Here is a 13,464-nt window from a genome sequence, read left to right as displayed (position 1 = left end):
CTTTATTACACTACACCAGCCATGATTGGCTGGACATCGGGATGTGTGCATCGGGGAAGGGTGTCCTTCCTACCCTATAAAAAGGTCCCACACAGTGTCTGAGTAATTCAAAATTAGCAACAGCTCTTCCTCACTCATGCAAGGAGGGTGGTCTGGTGAAATACCTCACTCATACTATCAGAGAACCGGGGTTACGGTTGTAACCTAATGTTAGCTTTTGAGTATTTGTTTCGGTGTTTAATTTATGGGGAAATACTAACTCCTGTATTTCCAGACAAGCTTATCCCGACGACGACTGCCATGTGCGATATAACACACAAATGGGCCTTGCACCTATGGTGTTGAACGCTGAGCTGTAGTCAATGAATGGCATTCTCACATAGGTGTTCCTTTTGTCTAGGTGGAAAAGGGCAGTGTGGAGTGCAATAGAGATTACATCATATGTGGATCTGTTGGGGCGGTATGTAAATTGGAGTGGGTCCAGGGTGTTGGTATTAGACTCCGTCAGGGAGAGGTTGAAAATGTCAGTGACGACACTTGCTAGTTGGTCTGTGCATACTCAGAGTACACGTTATGGTAATCCGTCTGGCCCTGCGGCCTTGTGAATGTTGACCTGTTTAAAAGGTCTTACATCGGCTACAGAGAGCGTGATCACACAGTCGTCCGGAACAGCTGATGCTCTCATGCATGTTTCAGTGTTACTTGCCTCAAAACGAGCACAGAGGTAATTTAGCTCATTCTCTGGACTGTGAGCTTCTCTGGACCAGATTAGCTAAATGACCTATGTGCTCGTTTTGAGGCAAGTAACACTGACACATGCATGAGAGCATCAGCTGTTCCGGACGACTGTGTGATCACGCTCTCTGTAGCCGATGTAAGACATTTTAAACAGGTCAACATTCACTCCACACTGTGTCACTGGGCAGCTCGCAGCTGTACTTCCCTTTGTAGTCTGTAATAGTTTGCAAGCCCTGCCACATCTGACGAGTGTCGAAGCCAGTATAGTACCATTCAATCTTAGTCCTGTATTGACGCTTTGGCTGTTTGATGGTTTGTCGGATTTCTTATAAGCTTACGGGTTAGAGTCCCGCTCCTTGAAAGCATCAGCTCTATCCTTTAGCTCAGTGCGGATGTTGCCTGTCATCCATGGCTTCTGGTTTGGGTATGTACTTACGGTCACTGTGGGGAAGATGTCATCAATGCACTTATTGATGAAGCCAGTGACAGATGTTGTGTACTCCTCAATGCCATTGGACAAATCCCAGGACGTTTTTGCATGTAAGAAGGAAACAGGAGGATATTGTCAGATTTTCCAAATTGAGTGTGAGCTTTGTACTCTGTGTGTGGAGTAAAGATAGTCTAGAGTTTTTTTCCCCTCTGGTCGCACGTTTAATATGCTGGTAGATTATGGTAAAACAAATTAAAGTTTCCCTGCATTAAAGTCCCCGGTCACTAGGAGCACGCGTTTTGCTGTTTGCTTACGGCCATATACAGCTCATTGAGTGTGGTCTTAGTTCCAGCATCGGTTTATGGCGGTAAATAGACAGTTACGAAGAATATAGATGAATACTGTCTTGGTAAATAGTGTGGTCTACAGCTTATCATGAGATCCTCGCCTAAGGTAGAGTAAAATCTTGAGACTTCCTTAGATTTCATGCACCAGCTGTTTACAAATATACATACACTACTGTTCAAAAGTTTGGGGTCACTTAGAAATGTCCTTGTTTTCAATGAAAACATACATGAAATGAGTTGCAAAAGGAATAGAAAATATAGTCAAGATGTTGAGAAGGTTATAAGTAATGATTTTTAATTGAAATAATGGTGTCCTTCAAACATTGCTTTCGTCAAAGAATCCTCCATATGTAGCAATTACAGCCTTACAGACTTTTGGCATTCTAGTTGTCAGTTTGTTGAGGTAATCTGAAGAGATTTCACCCCATGCTTCCTGAAGCACCTCCCACGTGTTGGATTGGCTTGATGGGCACTTCTTACATACCATAATGTTAAGCTGCTCCCACAACAGATCAATAGGGTTGCGATCCGGTGACTGTGCTGGCCAGCTGACGGCTTCTTCCATAAATCGTTATTGCATAGTTTGGAGCTGTGCTTTGGGTCCTTGTCCTGTTGTAGGAGGAAACTGGCTCCAATTAAGTGCCGTCCACAGTGTATGGCATGGCATTGCAAAATCCAGTGATAGCCTCCCTTCTTCAAAATCCCTTTTATCCTGTTCAAATCTCCCACTTTACCACCACCAAAACCCCTCCAGACCATCACATTGACTCCACCATGCTTGACAGATGGCGTCAAGCACTGCTCCAGCATCTTTTAATTTTTTCTGCGCCTCACGAATGTTCTTCTTTGGGATCCGAACACCTCAAACTTAGATTTGTCTGTCCGTAACACTTTTTCCGATCTTCCTCTGTCCAGTATCTGTGTTCTTCTGCCATTCTTAATATTTTATTTTTGTTGGCCAGCCTGAGATATGGCTTTTTCTTTGCAACTCTGCCTAGAAGGCCAGCATCCCGAGTCGCCTCTTCACTGTTGACGTTGAGACTGGTGTTTTGCTGGTACTATTTAATGAAGCTGCCAGTTGAGGACTTGTGATTCATCCGTTTCTCAAACTAGACACTAATGTACTTGTCCTCTTGCTCAGTTGTGCACCGGGGCATCCCATTCCTCTTTCTATTCTGGTTGGAGCCAGTTTGCGCTGTTCTGTGAAAGGAGTAGTAGACAGCGTTGTACGAGATCTTCAGTTTATTGGCAATTTCTCACATGGAATAGTCACAGTGAAGAGGGCACAGTGTGGACAGGAGCCAAGGGAGGCTGACACTTCCTGGCCATGTTGCAGCCCAAGGCAAGCGGAGCACACCAAGTGGGTGTCCTTGGCCGATATCTTGTTTCCACAGGTGCAGAGTCGTGCCAGGAGCTTCCCTTCGTTTGGAATGGGAGATTATTTTGTAGCTGGGATGCTAAGATTCTAGCTTTCACTCTGTGGCACTCTAATGGCCGGATACTGTTTCCCGAAATGACAGATTAGAAAAGATAGAAAAATGTACTAATAGCTAAGTAAAACCACAAAAGCTAGCTAGCGTGGTGGCTAGCTTGCTAACGACTAATCACTGTTGGGATTACAGCCAACTTCGTCGTGAACAAGGTAGCCATGTCACAGCTGTACCCGTTCCTCCCTCTAATAATTTTCCTCTAACTATGGTGAAGGAAAAGGAAAATTGCCACCACTGCACAGTCCAGAGAATCGGGCCTGGCGAGCGAGTTCTAAGCTCACGTCTGTGAAGGGTTTAGCTAACTCTGGAAAATGCAGCCGTGTCGAGGTAAGCTTTCTGATGAGAAGCGAGAAGAGGTGTTTCAATGACTCAGAGACGCTGCGTCTGACCTTTTTTTTTTTTTAGGAGGGACACCCTTCCCCAACTCACACGTCTCGACGTCCAGCCAATCATGGGTGGTGTAGTTTAGCAAAGGCTTCTGAAGAATACGCTGGGGGCGTATCCCATAAGTGAAATACCAAAACGATTACTTGAAAGAGAATAACATTGTGTTATCTGATCACAGAACAATTGTCTCGCTAGGACAGGGTCATTCTGACATGTATTGCACAAAAAGCTGAAACCATCAATAATCATTAATCAGCAAAAAAACATACTTTGCCTTTGAATTTATTAGTTGGGCCTGGGTATTTTCATTTTTTCCTATAGATGTTGTTTGTGGAATGCACAGTTAAAATAAGATGTGTTTGTTTATTTCTGCAGAAAGAAATATATAGGATAGAAGAAGAGATATTCTCTATCTTATAGAACAGAAAACCATGTCCATTCTATGCTGTAGATCTTCATCTGCTGCTCTCTAAACGTTGGGCCCACTAGCTGAGCCCCTGGTTCATCTCTCAAAAGATACACAGAAAGAAAGCACGCATTCATGTATCACTAATTAAAACTTGACATTTGTCATTGTCTTTTAATACAATAATGGTGGTGAAATGGAGAGATACAGGAGCTTTTGCATAGAGTAGTTCTGACACAGATGTAATTGATCAGCCATGGGGAGTGGTGGTGGCGGGGAGCTTGGTCCTCATTGGGTGAGGAGCAAACTGACTTTATTCTTATTTGGACATTTGCAGCAGAAGAAAAATCCTTAGCGTGGAAAATGTATTGATTGGCAGAAATGATTTAAAAACAGTTGTGAATGGTTACTGGGCATGCCATGAAGCTGCCCCTCTAAACTCAAGGGGATGTGTGGCCGAGGCTGGGGTCATTCCTAATTCTGTCAACCTGACAAAATTAGGGAGACATGGTTGACTATGCAAGCCCCAAACCTTTGGTACATTCAGTGCAAAATATATAATTACACACACCCACAACAGGTGCAGACATACATGTACACAAGGATGAGACATACAGGACCAGCACACACCGTGTGGTTCTCTGTGTAGCCATGAACCATGACCTCTAACCTATCATCAAGACAGGTGATCTCATGAATGTAACAAAAACAATTCCCTTAAAGTGTGTTGCCATAGTACTTCGGTAACACTAGTCATAACCCTTCATATAAACAAAACATAAAGCTTATAACATTTCACAATTGAAGCCATAAACAATGTGGCACAAAACCTAAATATTTATTTGACCGCGTCCACCTCATCACGGACACATTTATAACGCATTATAGCAGCATACCCTACAGTTCTTATCCGGCTCCTCCCACCCTTTTCTCAACATCGATAGCGATATCCTCATGCAAAAGTTATTAAGGACAGACTTGTGTTGCACTGTTTCTGCATGCAAATATCGAGATATAACACAACACCATCTAGGGGTCCCGGGCTCAGTGCAGCTCACAGAGTTGCTGAGATGAACCTTGCATGCAGTTTCAAGCCAGGCTGAGATATGAAGGCTTCCTCCACAATGCATCACAGTGGGGCTTCCAGCCCGAGTGGTCTGTCTAGCTTGCACAGACCTCTGTACAGTAGTTGTAATCATGCGTACACACATAAAAAGGGTGTGTCTGTGAACACGTGTGTGTGTCTGAATGAGTCCGTTGGGTAGGGGATATGCACTGAGAAGTCCAAAACCAGGATGAACACGTGCTTTCAAGAGATCATAAGCATCTGTGTAGGTGTGTAGTGTATGTCCCGAGCTTATAGATGCTTCCATAGCTGTGTGTACGGTACTGAAGTAAGTACCATATCATGTGCTGCCCTCGTGTTTGTATCCTGGAACTATTTTAGAATACAATTAAGAGTTGTAGCTCTGTTTTTGTTGTGTGTAACACACCTAGCCATTTGAATGTTCTTTTGACCGACCAAATAAACATTACAAAGTCTCTCGTTACAACTTTTCGGCTGTGACCCAAGAGGAAGAAATGGGTGCGCCCCACTATCGGGTCCCCAACCAACCCTCCTCAAAACACTGTCTGTCATAACAAGGCACGTGTCCGGTGCCACTTTCAGCCTTGGCTTCCATATTCAACCAATTTTAGGTGATCCACTTCCTGGTGCGGCTCCGGTGTTTATTTGTCTTTGGCCGCAAAGGCTCCTCCTCCTACTACAGCAAGCCAGAGGTGCTGAAGTTTCATACATTCAGCCTTTTATGTGATACATTCATCAGTTCAGTGGATGGGAGGCAATATCATTAGTGAGAAATACAGCCATGTTAGGCAATGTCTCAGTGTGTGTGTGTGTGTGTAGCTACATATGTGTATGAGAAAGTGCATCTCATTTATTTTGAAAAAGAGTGACCCTACAATTGTATTTGTTATCGTGAGTTAGTGTGTGCCAGTTTTAGAGCCTTGCTCATGTAGTCTAGCATAAGAAGACAAGTACAATGTGTTTTGGAGTGAGTCAATGCCTTTGTCTCACTGTGACATACAATTGAATCCCCTCAGAAATGAATCATGAGAGTCATCTTGAAAGTGTGTGAGAGTGAATGAGTGTGTGTATGAAGACAAGGAATTAGTCAAATTATGTATTATAGTGTACGTAGTCTCCAGTCCCAGAGTAGAAAGACACAGTTCCGAGGTCCAGAACAGGGGGGTCAATCCAGGAGGAAGCATAGGGTATTAGGAAGAGGTGTCTCTGGACTTGAAGGGCAGGCTGAGCCCCTGTAGGAAAAAGGAGATACAGTAACCAAGGCCAATAAACAGATAAAGCACAAATGTGGTTGTTGTACACAGGAATCAAATGGAGGGCATCAGTGCAGGTAATGGAACAGTAACATGATTCCAGGAAGTCTGGGATCATGGAGGCGGGACGTATAGCCAAGCCGGAGGGGGGGGGGGGGGCAAATTGGGATTGTCTTGGTGGTGAAATTGTCCCCAAAAGTTCTGTTGCTTCTCCAAAATGATCATTCCTGGTAGATGTCTATTCAGTTTCCATTGTGTACTGTGAGTACTGTCTCGCCTCAAGCTAAGGTGACAGGATTTCCTCTCCACCATTGTTCTTTCCCAATTCGACCCCTGGCTGTGGCAGCCATTTTGGAGAGTTTACTCCAGGCCAAAGGTGCTGGTTTCCTCTACGGCTGTCAGCATCTTCTCATAGAGCATGGAGAACGAAGGGTACGGCGGGAGGTCCAGACGGTTAAAGCATGTGTGAGCCCTGTAGAGAGGCAGACTGATAGTGAGAGGAGCGCATTGACAGATGCACATAACATACAGTCGTGGCCAAAAGTTGAGAATGACACAAATATTAATTTTCACAAAGTTTGCTGCTTCAGTTTCTTTAGATATTTTTTTCAGATGTTACTATGGAATACTGAAGTATAATTGCAAGCATTTCATAAGTGTCAAAGGCTTTTATTGACAATTACATGAAGTTGATGCAAAGAGTCAATATTTGCAGTGTTGACCCTTCTTTTTCAAGACCTCTGCAATCTGCCCTGGCATGCTTGCATAATCAATGCTTGGAGTTTGTCAGAATTTGTGGGTTTTTGTTTGTCCACTCGCTTCTTGAGGATTGACCACAAGTTCTCAATGGGATTAAGGTCTGGGGAGTTTCCTGGCCATGGACCCAAAATATCAATGTTTTGTTCCCCCGATCCCACAGCTGAATCAACTTTAGGAGACGGTCCTGGCGCTTGCTGGACTTTCTTGGGCGCACTGAAGCCTTCTTCACAACAATTGCACTGCTCTCCTTGAAGTTCTTGAAGATCCGACAAATGGTTGATTTAGGTGCAATCTTACTGGCACCAATATCCTCGCCTGTGAAGCCCTTTTTGTGCAAAGCAATGATGACGGCACATATTTCCTTGCAGGTAACCATGATTGACAGAGGAAGAACAATGATTCTAAGCACCACCCTCCTTTTGAAGCTTCCAGTCTGTTATTCGAACTCAATCAGCATGACAGAGTGATCTCCAGCCTTGTCCTTGTCAACACTCACACCTGTGTTAATGAGAGAATCACTGACATGATGATGTCAGTTGGTCCTTTTGTGGCAGGGCTGAAATGCAGTGGAAATGTTTTTGGGGGATTCAATTCATTTGCATAGAAAAAAAGGGACTTTGCAATTAATTGCAATTCATCTGATCACTTTTCATAACATTCTGGAGTATATGCAAATTGCCATCATACAAACTGAGGCAGCAGACTTTGTGAAAATTAATATTTGTGTCATTCTCAACTTTTGGCCATGACTGTACACGCACTGCATACACACTAATTTATGTGCATACATCTCACACACACACATAAGAATAGCTCATATAAACAGGTAGGCAAACATGAACAGACAGAGGGGTGTACTATACCTGGGTAAGGAGGTTATTTTACCCCACTTCTCCACACAGAACCTTCGTGGTCCATTGCTACCTCTGAGGGAGGCAAAGCCCTCATAGGGAATACTGGAGGTGCCTGTCACAAACTAAGGAGACATATACAATCCCCATTTAGGTAACATTTTATTTTACAGTGCCTAATGACCAGGTTTTCGCTGAGAAACTACATGTTTACAGGGCAATTATGTCAATATTACCCGGAATTATTTATCGGTTACTAGGAAGTTCCAAATGTTACCAAATAATATCACCTTCAATACCAGATAAATACCAGTGGAAACAGGGCTGAAAAATAAAGAGTTAGCAAAGTTAAGACTGGGGAGCTCAGCCTTTCATCAGTATCAAACTATATTGGAGTGTCCCTTGAAAAGTAGTACCTGCAGCAGTCGGAGTCTCTGCTCATTGTTGAACCTCTCCACTGCTGCCCAGAACCAGCGAATGACTATGTGGTTGTCATGGTAACCTAGGGAGAAGGATGAAAGGTGTACCGATCAGCCATAGACCAAAATAAGCCTGATCTTCTTAGAAGCACAATCTGTAACAAAAGTGGTGCCCATTAGTTGTGCGGAGCCAAGCAGTAACACCCGATTCCATCAAAGTCATGATCTAAATCTTTAAAAACTAGCATTAGATGATTAATATAATCAGGGGCGTTACTAGTTGGCTGGAAAAATATGCCCCCACACCGTCTGACTCTCCAAGGCTAAAACCGCCCCCCAGCTGCTCCTCTGTCTCTACCTCCTCTGTACTCTGTGTTGTTCCTCCAGTCGGCCAGGTCGATCTCTGCAGTGCCAGCAATCACCAGCTCCAGCTCTCTGGCATCAAACACAGACACCAGCCTCACGTCCACCACCTGGCCAAGACATATCACAATACTAATATACTCCTAATACATTAGGAGTAACCACATTAATTGTTATTGGCATGCATGATTATCTATTTCAGATAAATTACCACTTGCTGCATCATTATCTATTACACAATACCTGACGTAGCGCTGCATCATTATGCAGATACAATGCCACTTGACCAATACATATGACAATGATGGACCATTATCAATGATGTGTGTGATGTCATAGGGCCCTGTGTTTTGTGTAACTATGTCACAAGCTGGATTTTAACCTTTATTTAAAGCTTTTTCATCAAACTATCCCCTTTTCTTTTTATGTCAGATGTTCCAGCACTGTCCTCAGACAATTGCTTAGATTTTGCTGTAATTCTAATTCCTGGCTAAGGCTTAAAATACAGGATAAAATCTTGCTATGTCACATGATTGCGCAAAACAGAGCCCTACCTCATAGAAGCCTCGCACCAGGCTCTCAGTCTGCTGAGCCACACCCCTTTCGATGCGCCACTTAACCATGCGCTCGATGTACTCCTTCTTATTCTTCTCTGACACTGGAACACCTGCACCGCCTGGCTTCAGCTCTCTCTCTGTGATCTATAGGGCCGTAAAGATAGAAACACAATATAGGGTGAATCCTACCTTAACATTGACATCAATGAATGACTAAGTAAAGTCAGGATTCACCCCCAAATACAACACATTGCAACAAGCAATTAAATATCAAATGCAGGGTAGTGTATGTAGTCTAAAATGATTGAAGATACATACAATACATTCATTATTCAAAACACAAGCATACACACAGACCTGCCCGAAGACCTCCTCGTTGACGGTGAAGGTGAGGTCCAGCATGTCCTCGATGTCATTGTCCTTCATCCACTGTAAACTCTGGTGGAACTCCTCGTCCAGGAACTCCAGGTCACTCAGGTCACATGGGCTGTAGGGGTCAAAGGTCAACAGAGGTGAAAAATGTATCTCATTACTAAGTCTTATATTAACATTTTAGTAATTTAGCATGATGTTTTCCCTTTTCAACCACATAATGAAAGCATGGTAACTGAATAACTAAAAAGTCAAATAAATCTAACCAAATCCTGTCTGTTCAGCTTCTTCCAGTTCAGTAGTTACAACCTAAAAAATTGTGAGGTGTGTATTTGTCATATAATTTATTTTATGCTAAAGCATAACTGGCAATTTGCCAGGGTGGTTGCATTGTCAAACATATAAAAATGTGGTGTTCATCGTGATAGGATCCCTAGCCATTTGCTAGCTAAGAGAAGCTGATTGAGAAACTTACATACGCAGCAGGCCCTTGTAGAACGGGCGGGTAAAGAAGGCATCCAACAGATACTGGTGGATCAGAGCCAGGCCCAGGATACGCCCACTGAAACGAAACCTGGAAGACAGCAACATTGCTAGGTACAGTATGTACAGTATACGATGACAAGTCAGATGTTATTATAGGTTCTATCTGCGTCTTTGTTCCTTATTTTATCTACAGCATGTCTGTCTTCCTAAATCCGACCACTCGCCTGTCCATCCATCCATCCGTCTAACCATCATGGTAGTGTAAACTTGTCACTCACCACTCGTGATGGTTGTCCACGAAGGCAGACATGGGGCTGATCTGCACAGTGTAGGTGTCGTTGGCAGAGTACTCAAACAGACCGTAGTAAGGGTTAAACAACTCCCTTGACACCAAGAAGAAGAACTCCCTCGAAGGGCCGCTGTAGTCCAGCCTATAACACACACACGTTTCATAAATCATGTATTGAGATTATGGAAAATAAACAATGTACACAGAGACAACATAACAACCGATGCAAATGAGCAAACTTAAGGTAATGTGTAGAAAATATTAAAAGACCTAAACTACAAAGGCAACACTCACCCTTCCTCTCCCACAAAGCTGACATACAGCTTACTCCTCTGCAGGTCTTTGCGGGAGTAGCACATGATCTGATTGAAGGCATCCTCCAACAGGTGATCTCTACGAACGATCAATCTGGAAGAAGGAAAAACAGCCAGTCATGAACCCACTCAGGCACAGCACACACGCACACAGTTTAGGAATGAACAAATCTAATTTTATTGGTCACATAGACATATTTATCAGATGTCATTGCGGGTGTAGCGAAATGCTTGTTTGTGTTCCTAGCTCCAACAATGCAGATCCAAACACTTCACAAAAATACACACAAATCTAAAAGTAAAATGGAATTAAGAAATAAATCAATATTAGGATGAGCAATGTCAGAGTGGCATTGACTAAAATACAGCAGAATAGAATACAGTATATACATATGAAATGAGTAAAGCAGTATGTAAACACTAATTAAAGAGACTAGTGTTCCATTATTAAAGTGACCAGTGATTCCATGTCAGAATTACTGCTGAAATTTAGCAGTTCTCTCAACCTGTTGAATGACGTCATCAAGTACTCACTTGACTTTCCCAGGTCCCTGGCCATAGCCCTTTGTCTCCAGCTTGCGATAGAAGTTTCTCAGTTTGGCCTCAAAGTCACGTTTGTACGGGGCAGGGGCACGTGCATTAGCTCTCTGAGTACCTGAGAATGGGGCGGGAAGAGGAGGATGAAAAATAGACCAAAAAAAATACACAAGTTCCTCAGAATATCGTAATTGTATCTCATTATTACAACTTTTATTAGCATAGATATGGTTCAGAAAAAAAACACAAAACTTCACTAATTGAGAGCGCTAAGCAACTTTTACGGCTCAAGGCTTTTTCTCATTATCTTGCCCTTTCTTGGATGGATAGTTTCGATTAGAAGCAAGACTAAGGGAAGAAGAAGGGCATGAGGAGAAAATATATGTGTGTGTGGTCTCACCAGGGGAGCTTTGAGGGGAGGAGCAGTAGCTAGGGTGCAGTAAGGCAGCAGGTGGCACATAGGACATGACCTCCTCGTCAAACAGGCTAAGGGAGAGAGGAGTACTTAAATTCTCACTCTCACACAGACAGACAGACAGACACGCAATACCTTCTCGTACACACAAACATACACCAAGCATCAATCACAAACAGACATTAGCACATAAAGACACACACAAAGGTCCCACCTGAGCAAAATGACTAGATCAGCATCGCTAGAGAGACGAGCAAGCCCAGAAACACCCTCGCTGCGAATGAACTGTAACCTTTCCCTGCAGACAAACACGTTAACATTCGTGATACTGCTGTTTTGGCATAATCATAATACATTTAGGAGGTCAAGATTAAGGGTTAAATATCTGACTAAAGGGTTCCCATGGTGATTGGGGTGACCTACTTGAGTGAGTGGTTCCTGACGAGTTCTGGTTGCCTCTCTTGCAGGATCTCAATGATGTTGGGTTGCCGTAGAAATGCCACAATCTTGTCATTGTAGGCTGGGGAGAGACCCGTGTAAATATCAACATTACTGTGTCTATTAGTGCATAAGTTAGCCCTGTATATAGCACGTGTGTGTACAAAGTTTAAATAGAGGGTGCTTATATTCTTCCTGTTTCACTGCATGTACAAGTGGGTAACCTGTAGGAGTTTGAAGGGTGAAACAGACATGTTTTTTGCATATCCCAACTCCCTTTGAGACACTCTCAGAGAGTGGGGTCGTGGCCAGGGACCCTTGGTGCAATTAGGGTTAAAGATGCACTATGCAGAAATTGCTCCGCCATTTCCGGGTTGCTAAAATTCTAATAAATTGCCTAATTTCAGTTTTGTGACAAAACAAGCAGTCATTGTGTGGTGAATCATTGTACCATCTAAACCGCTGTGAAATAGATTTTCCATAACTAAAATATTGTATATTCAGCTGTTTTGAAGCTGCTGTACAAAACCGAAAGTACAGTAAAAGACAACAAAAAAAACTTCAGAACGGGAAGCCTAGAAATAGCACACATAGATCTACCTCTTCTTGACTTGCTTTCAATGGGAATGGAAGTCTATAACTCATGTTTCTATGTGTATTTGGTCATATACCAAATTGTAGCTTTAAGTGGAGCAATTAGGGTTAAGTGCCTTGCTCAAGGGGAGAATTTTCACCTTGTCCGCGCAAGGATTTAAACTAGCAATATTCTGGTTACTGGCCCAACACTAACTGCTAGGCCACAGTGCATGCGTGTGTACTCACCTACAGGCACGAGGTCCTGGTATTGATTGCGAGTGGACCCACTGAAGGTGCTGGAGGGGCGGGGCATGACAGGTGGGTTGGAGTGTCGCGTGTCATCTACCACCTGCAAGGGGACACTCCGAGTCAGGACGGATCCCTCTGCTGCTACCAATTGACACAATCACTCCCAGCCATAAACCCAGCATTGTCATTGTTTCTATTGAAAACCATACTACTTACACCCATTTTAGGAGGTTAAGGAACCATTTCAATCTTTTTGATACATTATGCATTTTTTGTCCATTCTATTAGTCTTGCTAATTAGCATTATGATTGATATAGGTCTTATTAAACCAGCTAGTCTTAGTGATGATCACAGGTCAGTAGTCCAGTGTGTCAGTGGTGTAGTGTGGGTGTAATAGACTTGATTTAGAGCTGATCTCAAGCCTGTATTAGTGGTGCAGTAGTACAGCAGTTTGCTACGTTCACATAGTCAACTTATTACGGCAAGATGAAACCAGATGTAACATTTTCAGCAAGACAATGGCAAATTCTGATGAGGCCGACGGACAATATCATCCATTGCAGCGGTATTTTCTTTTTTGGATGTTAGTTGGCATGTTCTTCAAACCAGCTATATGAATTTAAACACGCCAGGAGAATTGCCAAGCCACATGTAGGTTAGTCCACTAGTTAGCATGCCGTCATGCAGTCCTGTCAGGCTT

The 13,464-nt window shown here is 43.2% G+C and overlaps 1 protein-coding gene across 2 annotated transcripts in view; it reads right to left on the bottom strand.

The window, feature by feature from the left end:
• Nucleotides 1-3,945: 3,945 nt before the first annotated feature.
• Nucleotides 3,946-13,464, bottom strand: part of hecw2a (HECT, C2 and WW domain containing E3 ubiquitin protein ligase 2a) — a 45,826-nt gene continuing 36,307 nt past the window's right edge. For both annotated transcript variants that reach the window (XM_029667711.2, XM_029667794.2), the window contains exons 17-30: nucleotides 12,761-12,863; nucleotides 11,924-12,020; nucleotides 11,715-11,798; nucleotides 11,486-11,571; nucleotides 11,083-11,203; nucleotides 10,529-10,642; nucleotides 10,224-10,376; nucleotides 9,935-10,033; nucleotides 9,445-9,574; nucleotides 9,085-9,231; nucleotides 8,526-8,640; nucleotides 8,165-8,250; nucleotides 7,761-7,873; nucleotides 3,946-6,610 (exon numbers count right to left, since the gene is read on the bottom strand). In XM_029667711.2, coding sequence (XP_029523571.2) covers nucleotides 6,499-6,610; nucleotides 7,761-7,873; nucleotides 8,165-8,250; nucleotides 8,526-8,640; nucleotides 9,085-9,231; nucleotides 9,445-9,574; nucleotides 9,935-10,033; nucleotides 10,224-10,376; nucleotides 10,529-10,642; nucleotides 11,083-11,203; nucleotides 11,486-11,571; nucleotides 11,715-11,798; nucleotides 11,924-12,020; nucleotides 12,761-12,863 — 1,560 coding nt within the window. In that variant the 3' untranslated portion in view covers nucleotides 3,946-6,498. The remainder of the gene's footprint in view (nucleotides 6,611-7,760; nucleotides 7,874-8,164; nucleotides 8,251-8,525; nucleotides 8,641-9,084; nucleotides 9,232-9,444; nucleotides 9,575-9,934; nucleotides 10,034-10,223; nucleotides 10,377-10,528; nucleotides 10,643-11,082; nucleotides 11,204-11,485; nucleotides 11,572-11,714; nucleotides 11,799-11,923; nucleotides 12,021-12,760; nucleotides 12,864-13,464) is intronic.

The sequence above is a fragment of the Oncorhynchus nerka genome, linkage group LG1 (assembly GCF_034236695.1).
Source record: "Oncorhynchus nerka isolate Pitt River linkage group LG1, Oner_Uvic_2.0, whole genome shotgun sequence".
Taxonomy (NCBI): Eukaryota; Metazoa; Chordata; class Actinopteri; order Salmoniformes; family Salmonidae; genus Oncorhynchus; species Oncorhynchus nerka.
The sequence above is the reverse complement of the archived record's forward strand: the minus strand, read 5'-3'. Positions and strand labels throughout refer to the sequence as shown.